Source organism: Cherax quadricarinatus, chromosome 30, assembly GCF_038502225.1.
Source record: "Cherax quadricarinatus isolate ZL_2023a chromosome 30, ASM3850222v1, whole genome shotgun sequence".
In the NCBI taxonomy this organism is placed as follows: Eukaryota; Metazoa; Arthropoda; class Malacostraca; order Decapoda; family Parastacidae; genus Cherax; species Cherax quadricarinatus.
This window is the reverse complement of record NC_091321.1, coordinates 2,085,801-2,101,481: the sequence shown is the minus strand read 5'-3', so window position 1 is coordinate 2,101,481 and position 15,681 is coordinate 2,085,801. Positions and strand designations below refer to the sequence as shown.

The 15,681-nt window shown below is 38.4% G+C and overlaps 1 protein-coding gene across 10 annotated transcripts in view; it reads right to left on the bottom strand.

Annotated features, from left to right (window-relative positions):
- Positions 1–15,681, bottom strand: part of Nf1 (neurofibromin 1) — a 644,633-nt gene that overhangs the window by 624,787 nt on the left and 4,165 nt on the right. For all 10 annotated transcript variants that reach the window (XR_011392599.1, XM_053781766.2, XM_053781772.2 and 7 more), the window contains exon 2: positions 1,780–1,923. Coding sequence is in view for 9 of the 10 variants with exons in the window: in XM_053781766.2 (XP_053637741.1) it covers positions 1,780–1,923 (144 nt within the window). In the remaining variant the exon portion in view is untranslated. The remainder of the gene's footprint in view (positions 1–1,779; positions 1,924–15,681) is intronic.

Below are 15,681 nucleotides of genomic sequence, written 5' to 3'. Positions count from 1 at the left end.
GTTATCTAGCGTGTTTATGAGACAGAAAATTACAACTATGAAATAATTACTATCCTACTGTACAACTATGATATACTTCTTAGTATTAAGAAGACTGTAAGCCAATAATGTTAAGTTGGCCCATAATGCCTAGGCATAACAGAGGCTCTCTTTGCATTGCAACCCACTATTGTAAATACAAAATCTCAATGTACTGTTTGCAAAGACATAAAATAAATAAATAAATAAATAAATAAATTCTCCAATGTGTGGGTTATCTGTGTACTGTTTCAATCACGGCATTGTGTATTTATATTCAACCAATTATTTAATACAGTTCTATCAAAGTATTTTTGATACAATTAAAAATACATAACAATATTAAACTCATCCCCATTAGTGGGGGCAAAACTTCACACTTCATTTAGGCTTATGGCATGGATATTCAATAAAGAAAAAAAAAAAGGTCAAAGCCCCTATAAAATCAAATATTATTTAAAATAAATACAGTGGGCCCCCGCATAACGATCACCTCCGAATGCAACCAATTATTTAAGTGTATTTATGTAAGTGCGTTTGTAACGTGTATGTTTTGGGGTCTGAAATGGACTAATCTACTTCACAATATTCCTTATGGGAACAAATTCGGTCAGTACTGGCACCTGAACATACTTCAGGAGTGAAAAAATATCGCTAACCGGGGGTCCACTGTACAGGAAATTGCACAGTATTGATGAAATTCCAGAGGATATAGTACAGTGGACCCCCCACATTCGATGGCATCGACATTCGATAAATCCGACATTCGATAAATCCGACATTCGATGCATTTTAACGCAAAAATTTCGCCTCGACATTCGATGGAAAACCCGACATTCAATACGATTCGTATGAGACGTGTCCACGTGTGGCCTGAACTGCCCCGTGTGTGCCAAGCCAGAGAGTGTGCGCGCATCTAAGGATACATTCGGTACATTCCGTATATCCATATTATCACTGTTTTTGGTGCTTGTTTCTGCAAAATAAGTAATCATGGGCCCCAAGAAAGCTTCTAGTGCCAACCCTTCAAGAAAAAAGGTGCTAATGACTATTGAAATGAAGAAAGAGGTAATTGCAAAGTACGAAAATGGAATGCGTGTGTCGGAGTGCATGATAATTTGGTAAAGAAATTGCCTGCAACTAGTGGTGATGTGAGTGAATTTAAGGCCAGCAAAGGTTGGTTTGAAAGATTTAAGAATCGTAGTGGCATACACAATGTGGTAAGGCATGGTGAGGCTGCCAGTTCAAGTCCTAATGGAAGGAGATTCCCTTTCTAAACACTAACACCATCCACACTCTCCCCTCCTCCCATCCTACCAATCATCACCAGATCTTCATTAATGATAAGTGTCAATTATTCTATTGTTATTAATCTATTGTTATTGTTGTTATTGTAATTATTCTATTGCATTAAACTTAATATTTCATGTGGCAAAATTTTTTTTGCATACTTTTGGGTGTCTTGCACAGATTAATTTGATTTCCATTATTTCTTATGGGGAAAATTAATTCGGCTTTCGATATTTTCGACATTCGATGAGCTCTAAGGAACGGATTAATATCGAATGTCGGGGGTCCACTGTATATGTTCTTTGTTACATGTTTTAAAAATCAATAAGAAGTTATTATAAAACATTAATCTTAATACACTATATAATAAAATAGATCAGTTAGCCTGAAGGCGACCCTGAGAGTGTCACTCTTTTTTACCCCAAATCCTTCACCATCTCCTCCTTTCATCCACCCCTTCCAACTACATACCATTTCGTTGACTTTCTGTAGAATCTTATAAAGGCCCGAGATAACTAATGAAAATTTGTATCTGCTAATCTGGATGAGGTACTCCTTGTTCTGCTCCACGTTGAATCTTGAGTGTTGTGTTTGTGGGCCTGTCCGACACGGCAACTGAAATGTCAACATCACTTAAAATTATCTCATTGTCATCAATAAATATTAATTCACCATCAAACACTGTATTTGTTTACAAAAAAATAATTCAGAAGCATTTTTCCTCCAACTTCAATAAAATACTGTGTAAACAAACCAGATTCTTCCTAATATATGCAATACTGTTCAGAACTACACTGTTATAAAATATGTACAGTATTGTACTTATATAGCACTACAAAATCATAATAAAACACGCATAAGCAATAAGAGCATAGACAAACTCACAAGGAAAAAATTTAAAATCAGAATCAAATGCAGGTAGATATTTAATGATATATCTAATTACACACATATATAAATACAGTAGGGCTCCGCTTTAAGGCATTCTGCCAATACGGACATTTCAAATTATGACCAAAACTTGCTATATGGCTCCCCCCACCTGACTTTCTAATATGGTCACCATGCTCCACCCAGTTTGTTTACATTCTCCATGAGCTCTGTAAGCACCACATCTCTCCATTACATCTGGAAACTCCAAAATTTCAAGTGTTTTTAAAAGTTATTACATATTTCATATACAGTGGACCCCCGCATAACGATTACCTCCGAATGTGACCAATTATGTAAGTGTATTTATGTAAGTGCATTTGTACATGTATGTTTGGGGGTCTGAAATGGACTAATCTACTTCACAATATTCCTTATGGGAATAAATTCGGTCAGTACTGGCACCTGAACATACTTATGGAGTGAAAAAATATCGTTAACCGGGGGGTCCACTGTATACACCTACCATCCGACTTACGACCTGCTCGAAATACGACCACTCAACTTACGACCATGTTTTGTATGCAAATGTTCTGGGAAATAAACAACTGTTTGTGTTGTACACAGTGCTTCTCCTAAACCTTACAATATAAAATACAGTGGACCCCCGGTTAACAATATTTTTTCATTCCAGAAGTATGTTCAGGTGCCAGTACTGACCGAATTTGTTCCCATAAGGAATATTGTGAAGTAGATTAGTCCATTTCAGACCCCCAAACACACATGTACAAACGCACTTACATAAATACACTTACATTGGTCGCATTGGGAGGTGATCGTTAAGCGGGGGTCCACTGTACTGTACTAACAGCATAAAAAGTAAAAAATTAAATACCAAAATAAAACAACAAAATAAAATCATTACTTAATGTGATGCTTATATTCAGTAGTAAGGTTCAACTTATATCCATTTTGACTTACGACTGGTTAGTCAGAGCCAAGCTCGGTCGTAAGTCGGATAGTAGGTGTATTCTGATAATTATAATTATGGATACCTACACCTAAATAAACTTACACACTGTGCTAGCGTGCAGGTACACATTAAAATCAAAAAGTGTCTTTTATGTCTCGAGATGCCATATTAGTAATAATAGTAATTACCTGGAGTTTACCTGGAGAGAGTTCTGGAGGTCAACACCCCCATGGCCCGGTCTGTGACTCAATAATAATCACTGAGTCTCATTAAATGTTGTATATTACATTAATATACACATTTTCATTAATCAATCTATGATTTTTCAAAATTATATAATAAACACAATAACATATAATTGTAGACAGCCTGTACTGTCTGCACAGACAGCCCATGCTGTCTGCCAGCTTAGATCATATTTCACGCCACTCAGGTGCTGCCATCTATAGGCCTTGCCACTTCAGTATGCCCAGACTTGCCTCACCCTCACTCACACAGCGGCCTGGCATCAAGACACAAGGCCTCCCAGCTCACTCTCGTGGGCATGGCCCTGCCCGGGCCATGGGCACAAACACACAAGCCTGTGTAACCCAACACTAGTTTTCAATAAACAAAGAAGCCTCCGAAGAAGTATATCATTCACACCCGCTCTACAGCTACCAAACAAGCTCGTTATATAATGATGATAAATACACCCCAGAGTAGAATAAATAAACATAAATATGAGATGTGGTAGCCAGGCAACTTGTACAAGTGATGGCAAAAATAACGTTTTCTCTAGTCCAACAAGAGAAAATGTGTTACTGGGAGTAACTATAGAAAATTATTCCTTTTGTATGCCTTCACTCAGAGCGTCATTTCTTCTAAAAATGGTGTTACATGAGAATGGGAGTGTTCCTTAATTATTCTACTGTATCAACGCAGAGACAACTTGTACACAATGTAACTTGTACACAAACCAGACGACGTGTACGCCTGGTTTGTTCACAAAATTCGCATACACCTGGTTTGTTTACATAACTCCACGCCTGTCCTCTCTCATGTACTCATTCTCTTTCTCTCTCATTTATTTCATCTCATTGACTCATCTTTGACCCTACATTAAGACTACAAATATTTGAAGGCAAGTAACGAGTGAACTGTATATGCATTTTATCGCTCTGGGACGCTTAAATGTCATAGAATATTATGTGTGGGTGGGTTGGCCTGGTATGGTAGCCTGGCTGGCTACCACAGATACCACACTTGATTTCTTACAATAAATGCTACTCATCTCACCCTAGATTAAGACTACACACATTTTAAGGTAAGTACGTAATGAGTGTACTATATGTGTATTTTACTTATTTATTGTTTTTTAATGCCTAGTTCTATTGGTAACTTAATATATGTTAGTGTAAACTTGTTATCTGGTATTTATATGCATTTATAAGTGGAAAAAAAGGGTGTTCTGCTTTACGGAGATTTCTGCTTTACGGAGGTAGCCTGGAACCTAACCTCCCATAAAAGTGGGGCCCTACTGTATACTGTGGTACAGTAATATTTTAACACAGCCTGTATTGCTCTCAGTGTTTCTACCAAGACTTATCTAACATCATGCTTTATATTTGTATCAGCTTGGTTAGCAACAAATAAAATAGCATGCAATATTGATAAATCCTGAGATAATATTTGAGAATAAAGCTAAAAATATACAACTAAACAAAGACTGTTAATACACACCTTGAAAGACAATATGAGGGAAAATCCTTGGATATTCACTCTGACATCAAACTCAAATTTAACCCTTTCAGGGTCAAGAGGCCCTCTCCTAAACTTGTTCTCAGGGTCGAATTTTTTTTGAAACACAAAAAAAAAATTATTTTATCTTATGGAATGATAGAGAACCCTTTTCCGATCATAATGACACCAAAAGTATGAAATTTGATGGAAAACTTACGGAATTATGCTCTCGCAAAGTTAGCGGTCTTGACGATGTTTACGCATCGGCGATTTTGCCCACTTTGAGCCCTACTTTCGGCAAATTCCAATGTACCAGTCGACAAAAATCATAACTATTTCGTTAGAACTCCACTTTTTATATTGAATGAGTACAAGAAACCACCCATTTACCGATTTCAACTATCCAATAAGTGGTCAGAAACTGGCAATTTTGCCAAATTCACACAAATTTCAAAAGATGCCAATTTCCAAATAGGGTCCAGAATAAACAAGACAGACATTCCCGGCACTAAAATAACATTTTATCTATTCATTAGTCACATCCCAAGGCCTCTTACATTTCTTTTGCTCTCCACTTTGAATTTTTATTCTCACAGGATTTGTTTACAGTGAAACATATAAGTGAACAGTATTTAGATAAGGCTAAAGAGGTTTTTGTGGCATTTATGGATTTGGAAAAGGCGTATGACAGGGTGGATAGGGGGGCAATGTGGCAGATGTTGCAGGTGTATGGTGTAGGAGGTAGGTTACTGAAAGCAGTGAAGAGTTTTTACGAGGATAGTGAGGCTCAAGTTAGGGTATGTAGGAAAGAGGGAAATTATTTCCCAGTAAAAGTAGGCCTTAGACAAGGATGTGTGATGTCACCGTGGTTGTTTAATATATTTATAGATGGGGTTGTAAGAGAAGTAAATGCGAGGGTCTTGGCAAGAGGCGTGGAGTTAAAAGATAAAGAATCACACACAAAGTGGGAGTTGTCACAGCTGCTCTTTGCTGATGACACTGTGCTCTTGGGAGATTCTGAAGAGAAGTTGCAGAGATTGGTGGATGAATTTCGTAGGGTGTGCAAAAGAAGAAAATTAAAAGAGAATACAGGAAAGAGTAAGGTTATGAGGATAACAAAAAGATTAGGTGATGAAAGATTGGATATCAGATTGGAGGGAGAGAGTATGGAGGAGGTGAATGTATTCAGATATTTGGGAGTGGACGTGCCAGTGGATGGGTCTATGAAATATGAGGTGAATCATAGAATTGATGAGGGGAAAAGGGTGAGTGGTGCACTTAGGAGTCTGTGGAGACAAAGAACTTTGTCCTTGGAGGCAAAGAGGGAAATGTATGAGAGTATAGTTTTACCAGCGCTCTTATATGGGTGTGAAGCATGGGTGATGAATGTTGCAGCGAGGAGAAGGCTGGAGGCAGTGGAGATGTCATGTCTGAGGGCAATGTGTGGTGTGAATATAATGCAGAGAATTTGTAGTTTGGAAGTTAGGAGGAGGTGCGGGATTACCAAAACTGTTGTCCAGAGGGCTGAGGAAGGGTTGTTGAGGTGGTTCGGACATGTAGAGAGAATGGAGCGAAAGAGTGACTTCAAGAGTGTATCAGTCTGTAGTGGAAGGAAGGCGGGGTAGGGGTCGGCCTAGGAAAGGTTGGAGGGAGGGGGTAAAGGAGGTTTTGTGTGCGAGGGGCTTGGACTTCCAGCAGGCATGCGTGAGCGTGTTTGATAGGAGTGAATGGAGACAAATGGTTTTTAATACTTGACGTGCTGTTGGAGTGTGAGCAAAGTAACATTTATGAAGGGGTTCAGGGAAACCGGCAGGCCGGAGATGAGTCCTGGAGATGGGAAGAACAGTGCCTGAACTCTGAAGGAGGGGTGTTAATGTTGCAGTTTAAAAACTGTAGTGTAAAGCACCCTTCTGGCAAGACAGTGATGGAGTGAATGATGGTGAAAGTTTTTCTTTTTCGGGCCACCCTGCCTTGGTGGGAATCGGGCAGTGTGATAATAATAATAAAATAAAAATAATAATAATAAGTTTATTTCTTTGTAAAGGTTACAATGTGTAATTACAATTTTGATTTGCTAAGTACAAAGAAAACCACTATCATGCCAAGGCATTTCGGGCAAACTAATCCTAATACATAGTAACTAATTAAAACTAGATAAGATAATAGTACATAGTAATTATACTTAAAACTAAACATAGAATAGTGGTTAGCTGTTTTACAATCTTATTTGGACTTAATAAATCTTATGTATACTTAGTACAAAATCTAATTTACAAGGAATGGTGCAGGTGGTAATATTTTATGGAATGGCAGAATTAAAAGCCAGGAGGTCACATGATAAAACTAGTCAGTAGATGTTTGGTTGATTTGGTTAATATTGTGAGATGAGATAATTTTTTTTTGCAGAGTCCTAAATTTATAAGTTGTCTGGGGATCCTTGACTTGTTCTGGTAGCCAGTTCCAGATCTTTGGGCCTTTTATGTGCATAGTGTTCTTGCATAGTGAGAGTCTTACTTGAGCGATGTTGAAAAGTGCCTTATGCCTTGTATTGTGACTGTGCATTCTATTGTAGCTGTCGAGGAGTAGTTTTAGGGGAGGGTTTACAGTGAAGTTTAAAGTTCTGTATATGTAGCAAGCACAATAATAAGAGTGTATGTCTTGCATATTTAGCAAGTTGAGTCTTTTGAAAAGTGATGGGGTGTGCTGTCTAGCACAGGAGCTGGTTATAACCCGCACAGCAGATGGTTGAGCCCCAGGCACAGATACCACAGGTGAGGTAAGGATATATTAAGAGAGTGGTACAGGGTAAGGAGAGTTGTTTGTGGTACATAGTAGCGTATCTTGGAAAGGATTCCAACTGATTTGGAAATTTTCTTGGCTATGTGATGGGTATGAGACTGAAATTTAAGATTACAGTCAAGGAGAAGACCTAGAAATTTGCACTCCGTGTGTCTTGATATAGGGGAACCATTTAACAGTATGTTGAGTTGAATATTTGAGGCTCTGTTGCCAAACAACATGAAGTAAGTTTTGTCTATGTTGAGTGTGAATTTGTTGGTCATCATCCAAGCATATATCTTCAGCAGTTCATTGTTTACAGTGTTTTCAAGCACAGTTGGGTCTGAATGGGAGTAGACAAATGTAGTGTCATCTGTAAATAGAACTGGTGTAAGGAGTTGGGATGCATTGGGGAGATCATTGATGTAGATGAGAAAGAGGAGTGGGCCTAGGACACTACCTTGGGGTACAGCTACAGGTTGGATAGCGGAGTTGACTCCATTTGCATGTACATACTGGTGTCCATCGTTAAGATAGGATTTTAGGTAGTCAAGAGAATGTCCTCTCATGCCGTAACGATTCAGTTTGAAGTGCAAGAAATTGTGGTCAACTGTGTCAAACGCTTTTCTTTGGTCTATAAAGAGCCCCAGGGGATATTCATTCTTATTGAGAGCTGTGTATATTAGGTCAAGCATTTGTATAATAGCATCATTCGTGCTTTTTTTTGGTCTAAATCCAAACTGGCATGGGTTAAGTATGTTGTTGGATGTAAGGTAGGAGTAAAGTCGCTTGTGTATTATTTTTTCAAATATCTTGGAGAGTAAGGGCAAGTTTGATATGAGTCTGCAATTATTCAAATCAGTTGGATCTCCACCTTTGTGGATCAGGGTGACCCTTGCTGTCTTGAGTATGGATGGGAAGGTTGAGGAAGCTATAGATTTGTTAAACATTGTTGCCTGCATAACAGCAAATTTTTTATTTTTTTTTTTGTATGAATAAAAAATCAAAATAGAAAGCAATAGTAATAAAAGAGGGGCCTAGAGATGTGACTAATGAACAGAGGATATGTTATTTTAGTGCCAAGAATGTCTACATCGTTTATTCTGGACCCTATTTTGAAATTGGCATCTTTTTTAATTTGCGTGAAATTGGCCAAATTGCCAATTTCTGACCACTTTATTGGGTAGTTCAAATCGGTAAATGGGTGGTTTCTTGTACTCAACTGATAGAAAAAAGTGGAGTTCTAAAGAAAAAGCTATGAGTTTGGTCAACTGGAACAACGGAACTGACCAAAAACAAAGCTCAAAATCGGCGAAATTGCCGATGCATATATGTTGCCGAGACCGCTAACTTTGCGGGAGCGTAATTCTGTGAGTTTTTGACCAAATTTCGTACTTTTGGTGTCATTACCATCGGGAAAAGATTCTCTATCATTTCATAAGAAAAAATAATTTTTTTTTCTAAAAATTTATCGACATAGAATGACAGTTTCAGAAAGGGGCCTGCAACAGTCAAAGGGTTAAATGTTCATTTATCCATTTTATTAGTGCTTTATATTTATTTGTCATTGTTTTCTGTATGTAAATCTATATTTAATCCTTAAAAAAATTATTTTTTGTTAATACTTTTGGGTGTCTGAAACAGATTAATTGGATTTCCATTATTTCTTATGGGGAAAATGGATTCGCCAATCGTGAATTTTGCCAGTTGGCAGACTCTGGAAAGGATTAATCGCGAAACTCTGGGGTGCTACCACTACAACCACTAATATTACTACGTACTACTACTACCACTACTACTAGTATTTATTACACCTCACTCTAAGCCTATATATACCCTCTTTGTCCATGTATTGTTTGTAATGGCTTTATAAAGCTCCTGAGAAGCGAAATGTTGCTACAATAAAATGTCACATTAGTTGCACTTCTGTCCATTTACCTGACTGTCAGTAATTCTACCAACATTAATACAAAACTTTGGGGCCAGCCCCTAGACCCATTATGTGCCTCTGTAATCTTTTGATTACTGCCCACAGGATGAGTATGGGGTGCATGGTAAAGATATTAAACTAAACCACAGCATGGAAATTTAAGATGTTGCTAGCAAGATTTGACCCTATTGTTGCAAAGTTACAGTAGACCCATTTTACAGCGCCCCACTAATTCGGCGGTTTTAAATGATATGCGTTGTTCATTATGTTCAGTACAGTGGTACCTCAGGATACGAACAGCTCAAAACTCGAACAATTATGTAAGTGTATATATGTAAGTGCTTTTGTAAGTATTTTTGGGGGTCTGAAAAGGATTAATCTGATTTACATTATTCTTTTTGGGAAGAAATTCGTTCAGTATCGGTACTCAACCAGCCTTCTGGAACGAAAAAAATTTGTATCCCGAGGTACCACTGTATTTGTTCTGCTTTTTCTGGTCTGACGTGCTCAACAGCGGAGTCAGGAAAGGGTGTCCAGCACCATTTTATTGTTGGTGATTCAATCTTGTTTACAGCATTTGTGTGCTCTCTGCGTTTCTCTGTATTCTGTCAATTTTCCTATGTTTTAAACGTTTTTAAGTTATTTTGTATATTATATATAATATTCTGTGTTATTTACAATGACATCTAAGAGTAGTTGTGACAAAAAAAGGAGCCTTAAGCTTCTTACTTTGAACGTCAAGTTAGAAATGATTGGACTCCGTTAGCAAGGTATGTCTATGGCTGAAATAGTACATAAGCTACCTTTGGCTCACCAAACAGTACAATTGTGAACTGTAAGGTGAAAGTGTTGAAGGAAATTAAAGGTGCTACACCAGTGAACACTAAGGTCATAAGAAAATGTGATAGCTTATTACTGACATGGCAACACTTTTACTGGTGTGGATTGAAGATAAAGCCAGCCACAATATGCCTTCAAGCCGAGCCATCATCCATGGCAAGACCTCAAGTCTCTTCAACTCTGTGAAGACCAAGGAAGCTGCTGAAGATCAATTTGAAACTAGCAGAGGGTGGTTTCATATGTTTAAGCAAAGAAGCCAACATGTTATCAGGCTTTTATATGCATTTGAGTGAAAAATTATGTTCCACTTTTTGGTGATTTTTGCTCTTCGGCAAAAATTAGGAACTTAACCTGCCACATAAGTGAGGCTCTACTGTATTTAGTTTACTGAATGTTTCAAAAATTTAAAGGGGAGGCTCATTTCAATTAGTTCCTAGGTTGTTTTGAGGGGGGCCCTTAATCAAATTTATTGAAGCCCACCATTTGAGTATTTTCTGAGCATTTTTTCATATCTCATTTTGCCCATAATGCGTAGGCATAATAGAGGCGCTCTCTGCATTGCAACCCATTAATATAAATACGTACATAATCTCAATGTACTATTTGCAAAGACAAATAAATCAATAAATAAATACAGTATTTAATCATTTCAGGGTCCATGTTGTAATATCATGGCTTTGAGCTCAGGGTCCCTGCCACAATATTACACGTAAATTCTAGTGACTTCGAATTTAGCACGATGGGGCTGGTAACCCTACATACGAGAGAATGGGTCTTTACAGCAAGTGTGTATGTAAAAAAAAAAAACCTGCCCCATGCTGCCCATGATGGAAAAAGAAAAACTGACCATGTGGTTTAAAATAGAGACTTTGCAGTGTATTTTTGGATGGTTGTTATTTTATTCTCAGTTTCTTGGGTATCATTTGATAGACTGGAAGACATATTACTAAAACAGAGATGATTTTGATTGGATTCAGGACTGGAAGTAGCTTGAAACTGATCTCAGAATAGCGGAAATGTTTGATCTTTGTTGCTATTCCAGGGGGTGGGGAGGAGTAAAGCCCCCCTACAAACCCAAGTCTGTTTTATGGGTTTTTATTAGGTCTGATTCAATTATTGGGATGCTGTAAACCATGATCAATATTTCCTGGTTATATATTATTATCCAAGAAACAGAGTAAATATTTTAAATTTTGTGTGAATAAAAATTCAAAATGGAAAGAAAGTGTAATTTAGGAGAGGGCTGGGGACGTGACTAATGAACAGAGGTAATATTGTTTTAGTGCCAGTAATGTCTACATTATCTTTTAACTTGCATTTTTTAATTTTGTGTGAAATCTGTCAAATTACTGAAATCTGATCTCTTTACTGGGTGGCTGAAATGAATGAATGGGCACTTTCTTGTGATCAGTTAATAGAATGGAAGACATACTAGCAACATTGCTAAGAATTTGGTTGACTAACAATGGAATTGGCCTAAAACAGGACTCATAGAGGGTGAAATCGCCAGTGTGAAAACTGCACCGAGACGCTAAATTTTCACCAGTGCATTTCTGCAAGTTTTCCACCAAATTTCATACTTTTTTGGAGGAGTTTTGGACCCTGTGAACAAGCTTCAGATCAGGGGTCAAGACCCCTCAAAGGGTTAAACCTGTTGGCATAATACAGTTGCTTAGATAATGCTGGTCAACAATTTTTGAAAAGTTGTATGCTTCTTAAATGAGATTAGTTAATTCTTATGTATTTTCACGTCCTGAATCCAAATATCACCTTGAAAAATGCTTACTGGCTATAGGTTTAAAGATACGAGACATGTAATCTTTGATTATTTTATTACAACGTACAGTGTCAGTATGTTTTAAACTCTAATCCGCACCTACTCTCTGCCTTTTTGCTCGACGCTTATAGTGGGTTGAAGTATCATCACTTGCCAATGTCCAGCAATAGTCTGTAAGCATTCTTATGCCTCCTTTGCCCTGGTACCATTTTTCCATGGATGAAATAGCTTGGTGAAACCTTTCACCATGTTCGTCAGTAATTGCCCCATAGTTCGCTGGAAAAAAGTCCAAATGCGATTCCAAAAAAGTGGATTTTAAGTGACATGTTACATCCCATGTTCTTGTAAGCCTTGATGAGGTTTTCCACCAATTCTTCATAATTGCCTTCCCTTCTACTTCTGAGAAATCCCTTTGCCACTAACTTGAATGCTTCCCAAGCAGCTTTCTCCTCCCCATGAAGGTCTCGAATCTGAGGACCATCAAAGACTCCCTCTCTTACCTTAGCATTACTCAGTGAGGGGAATTTTGATGTTAAATACTTGAATCCTTGACCGGATTTGTCCATAGATTTTTCATGAGCCCCAGTTTTATGCGTAGTGGAGGTAGCAAAATTTTGTTTGATTCAATGAGAGGTGGATGTTGAACATTTTTCATCCCAGGCTCCAATGACTGACAAGGTGGCCAGTCTCTCCTGATGTAGTGAGAACCTCTTGCACAACTGTCTCATTCACATAGAAAGCAGCAGTACTTGGTGTATCCTCTCTGAAAGAAGAAAACGACAAACAATTAGAAGATAAACAGAAAATTTATTCATTAATTTATCATTATAATACAGAGCATTACGGCTAAGCAGAAGTATTTATATCACTCATTAGGAAAATAAAAATATAATATGCCTCACATGCATATCAATAGCTTGTTCAGTGAATATTTATTATAAGTTTAAAAATTGTTTGGCTAATAAAATCACCTACCATTCACCTCAAAATATAAACTTGCACAGCACAACCACCTTCTATGACTGCTGGAACAATAATGAAGGGCAGTGAGACTGTGAGTGTAGTAAGAAACACACTACTGCAAGCCTGTTGGAACCTGTTGTGACAAAGTTTTTCATGAGTCCCAGTTTTGTGCGTAGTGGTGGTAGCAAAATTTTGATTGGTTCAATGAGAGGAGGATGTTGAACATTTTACAACCCAGGCTCCAATGATTGACGATGTGGCCAGTCCCTCTGATGTAGCAGGTACCTCTTGCACAGCTGTTCTATTTCCATAGAAAGCTGCAGTACTTGGTGTATCTGCCCTGCAAGCCCATCACAATACCAATAATGCCTACCTTTCATTTCAAAATATAAACTTGCAGAGCACAACCACCTTCTATGACTGCTTGAACAATAATGAAGGGCAGTGAGACTGTGAATGCGGTAAGAAACACACTGCCGCAAGCCTGTTGGCACCCATTGTGACATAGGTGTATATTGAAAAGTAGAGTTAACAAACAATTTAAACCATGATATTCATTATCAGTGACCTAAAATTAGTTGGAAATTGCTACTCTGGTCTCATAAGCATTTTGGTTGTGGACCAGCACTACCTTACAAGTTTGGTGAGCGCAAATGCTAGTTTTGCGGGTATTAATTGCAATCTGTATTTTTTACTCAAAGTTATGTTATTTTGTCAAAGGCTATAAGAAGGCTGATAATTAGCTATAGACTATTTAGTCTCACTTTTGTTTACTGTAGAGGATTTGAATTTATTGTAGGAATACATGGTACAATTAAGTGAGTAAACACACTAAAACACACACTAATACACACAAACTAAAACACACACTACACAACACACAAACAACACACACACAACATACACACACACAAACATACATACACACACAAACATACACACACACAAACATACATACACACACAAACATACACACACACACACACACACACACACACACACACACACACACACACACACACACACACACACACACACACACACACACACACAACATACACACAAACACACACACACACATGCACACACAACATACACACAAAACACACACACACACACACAACACACACACACACACACACACACAACACACACACACACACACACAACACACACACAACACACACACACGCACGCACACACACACACACACACACACACACACACACACACACACACGCACACACACACACACGCACACACACACACACACACAACACAAACACAACACACACACAACACACACACACACAACACACACACACACACACAACACACACACACACACACACACACACACAACACACACACACACACACACAACACACACACACACACACACTATTACAAAAAAAGTAATTTTTAAAAGACGATGGTATTAAGATTTACTCCTTTTGTAATAAAGAGTTCGGGATACATAAATACACACATTAATATAAATTAATCTTTAATATATAAAAATCAACTATCTTTGGTCTAGAGGTATTTGAACTATGATATTTGTACATGTTACTATAATAAATTATAATTAGCATTTTACTAAAATATAATTAATAACCCTACACAGGGTACAACTCTTGACACTACTGTCACTATATATATATATCTCTATGCTAAAACAATAAATTATAAATAACATTTTTATAATAATAAATTACAATCAACTGCCTCTCACGACACGAAGTCAGTCACACGACACTGTTCAGTGTACACTACAACCAGGCCATCTTCAGTGTCCCACGACACCCTTTTCATCTCAGTGTTCCACTACGGTCCTGTGCATATCTCAGTGTTCCACTCCATCGTACGTCCCTCAGTGTCACACTACGGTCCTGGCCCAGTTCAGTGTAACACTCCAACCTTTTCTTCATGTAATGTCCCACTAAACAGCATCTGACGACTCCGGCCCACAGTTGATCAACGTAGACGGTGAGTCCACAGACATCACCGGTAGTCCAGTAAATCCTCTCCAAAGGCGGTTGACACACCGCTAGCCGAACACTATGCTGCAAGCTCACTGAATGCGGCCGTCAAGTAACTGAGGCCAACAGACTCAGTGAGCTGCGGTGAGCGGTTCTTCTAACGCCAGTAGATAGGTACGATTCGGTGGTCAGGTACCTACTGCATAGACGTGTACCCTGAGGAGTTCAGGTACTTAATGTTGAAGCCAGTAGACGTGTACCCTTCGGTGGTCAGGTACCTACTGCTCAGGTGTGTACAGCGAGGCGCTCAGGTACATAATATTTCTAAAGCCAGTAGACGTGTACCCTTCGGTGGTCAGGTACCTACTGCTTAGGTGTGTACAGCGAGGCGCTCAGGTACATACTGTTACTAAAGCCAGTAGACGTGTACCCTTCGGTGGTCAGGTACCTACTGCTTAGGTGTGTACAGCGAGGCGCTCTGGTACATACTGTTACTAAAGCCAGTAGACGTGTACCCTTCGGTGGTCAGGTACCTACT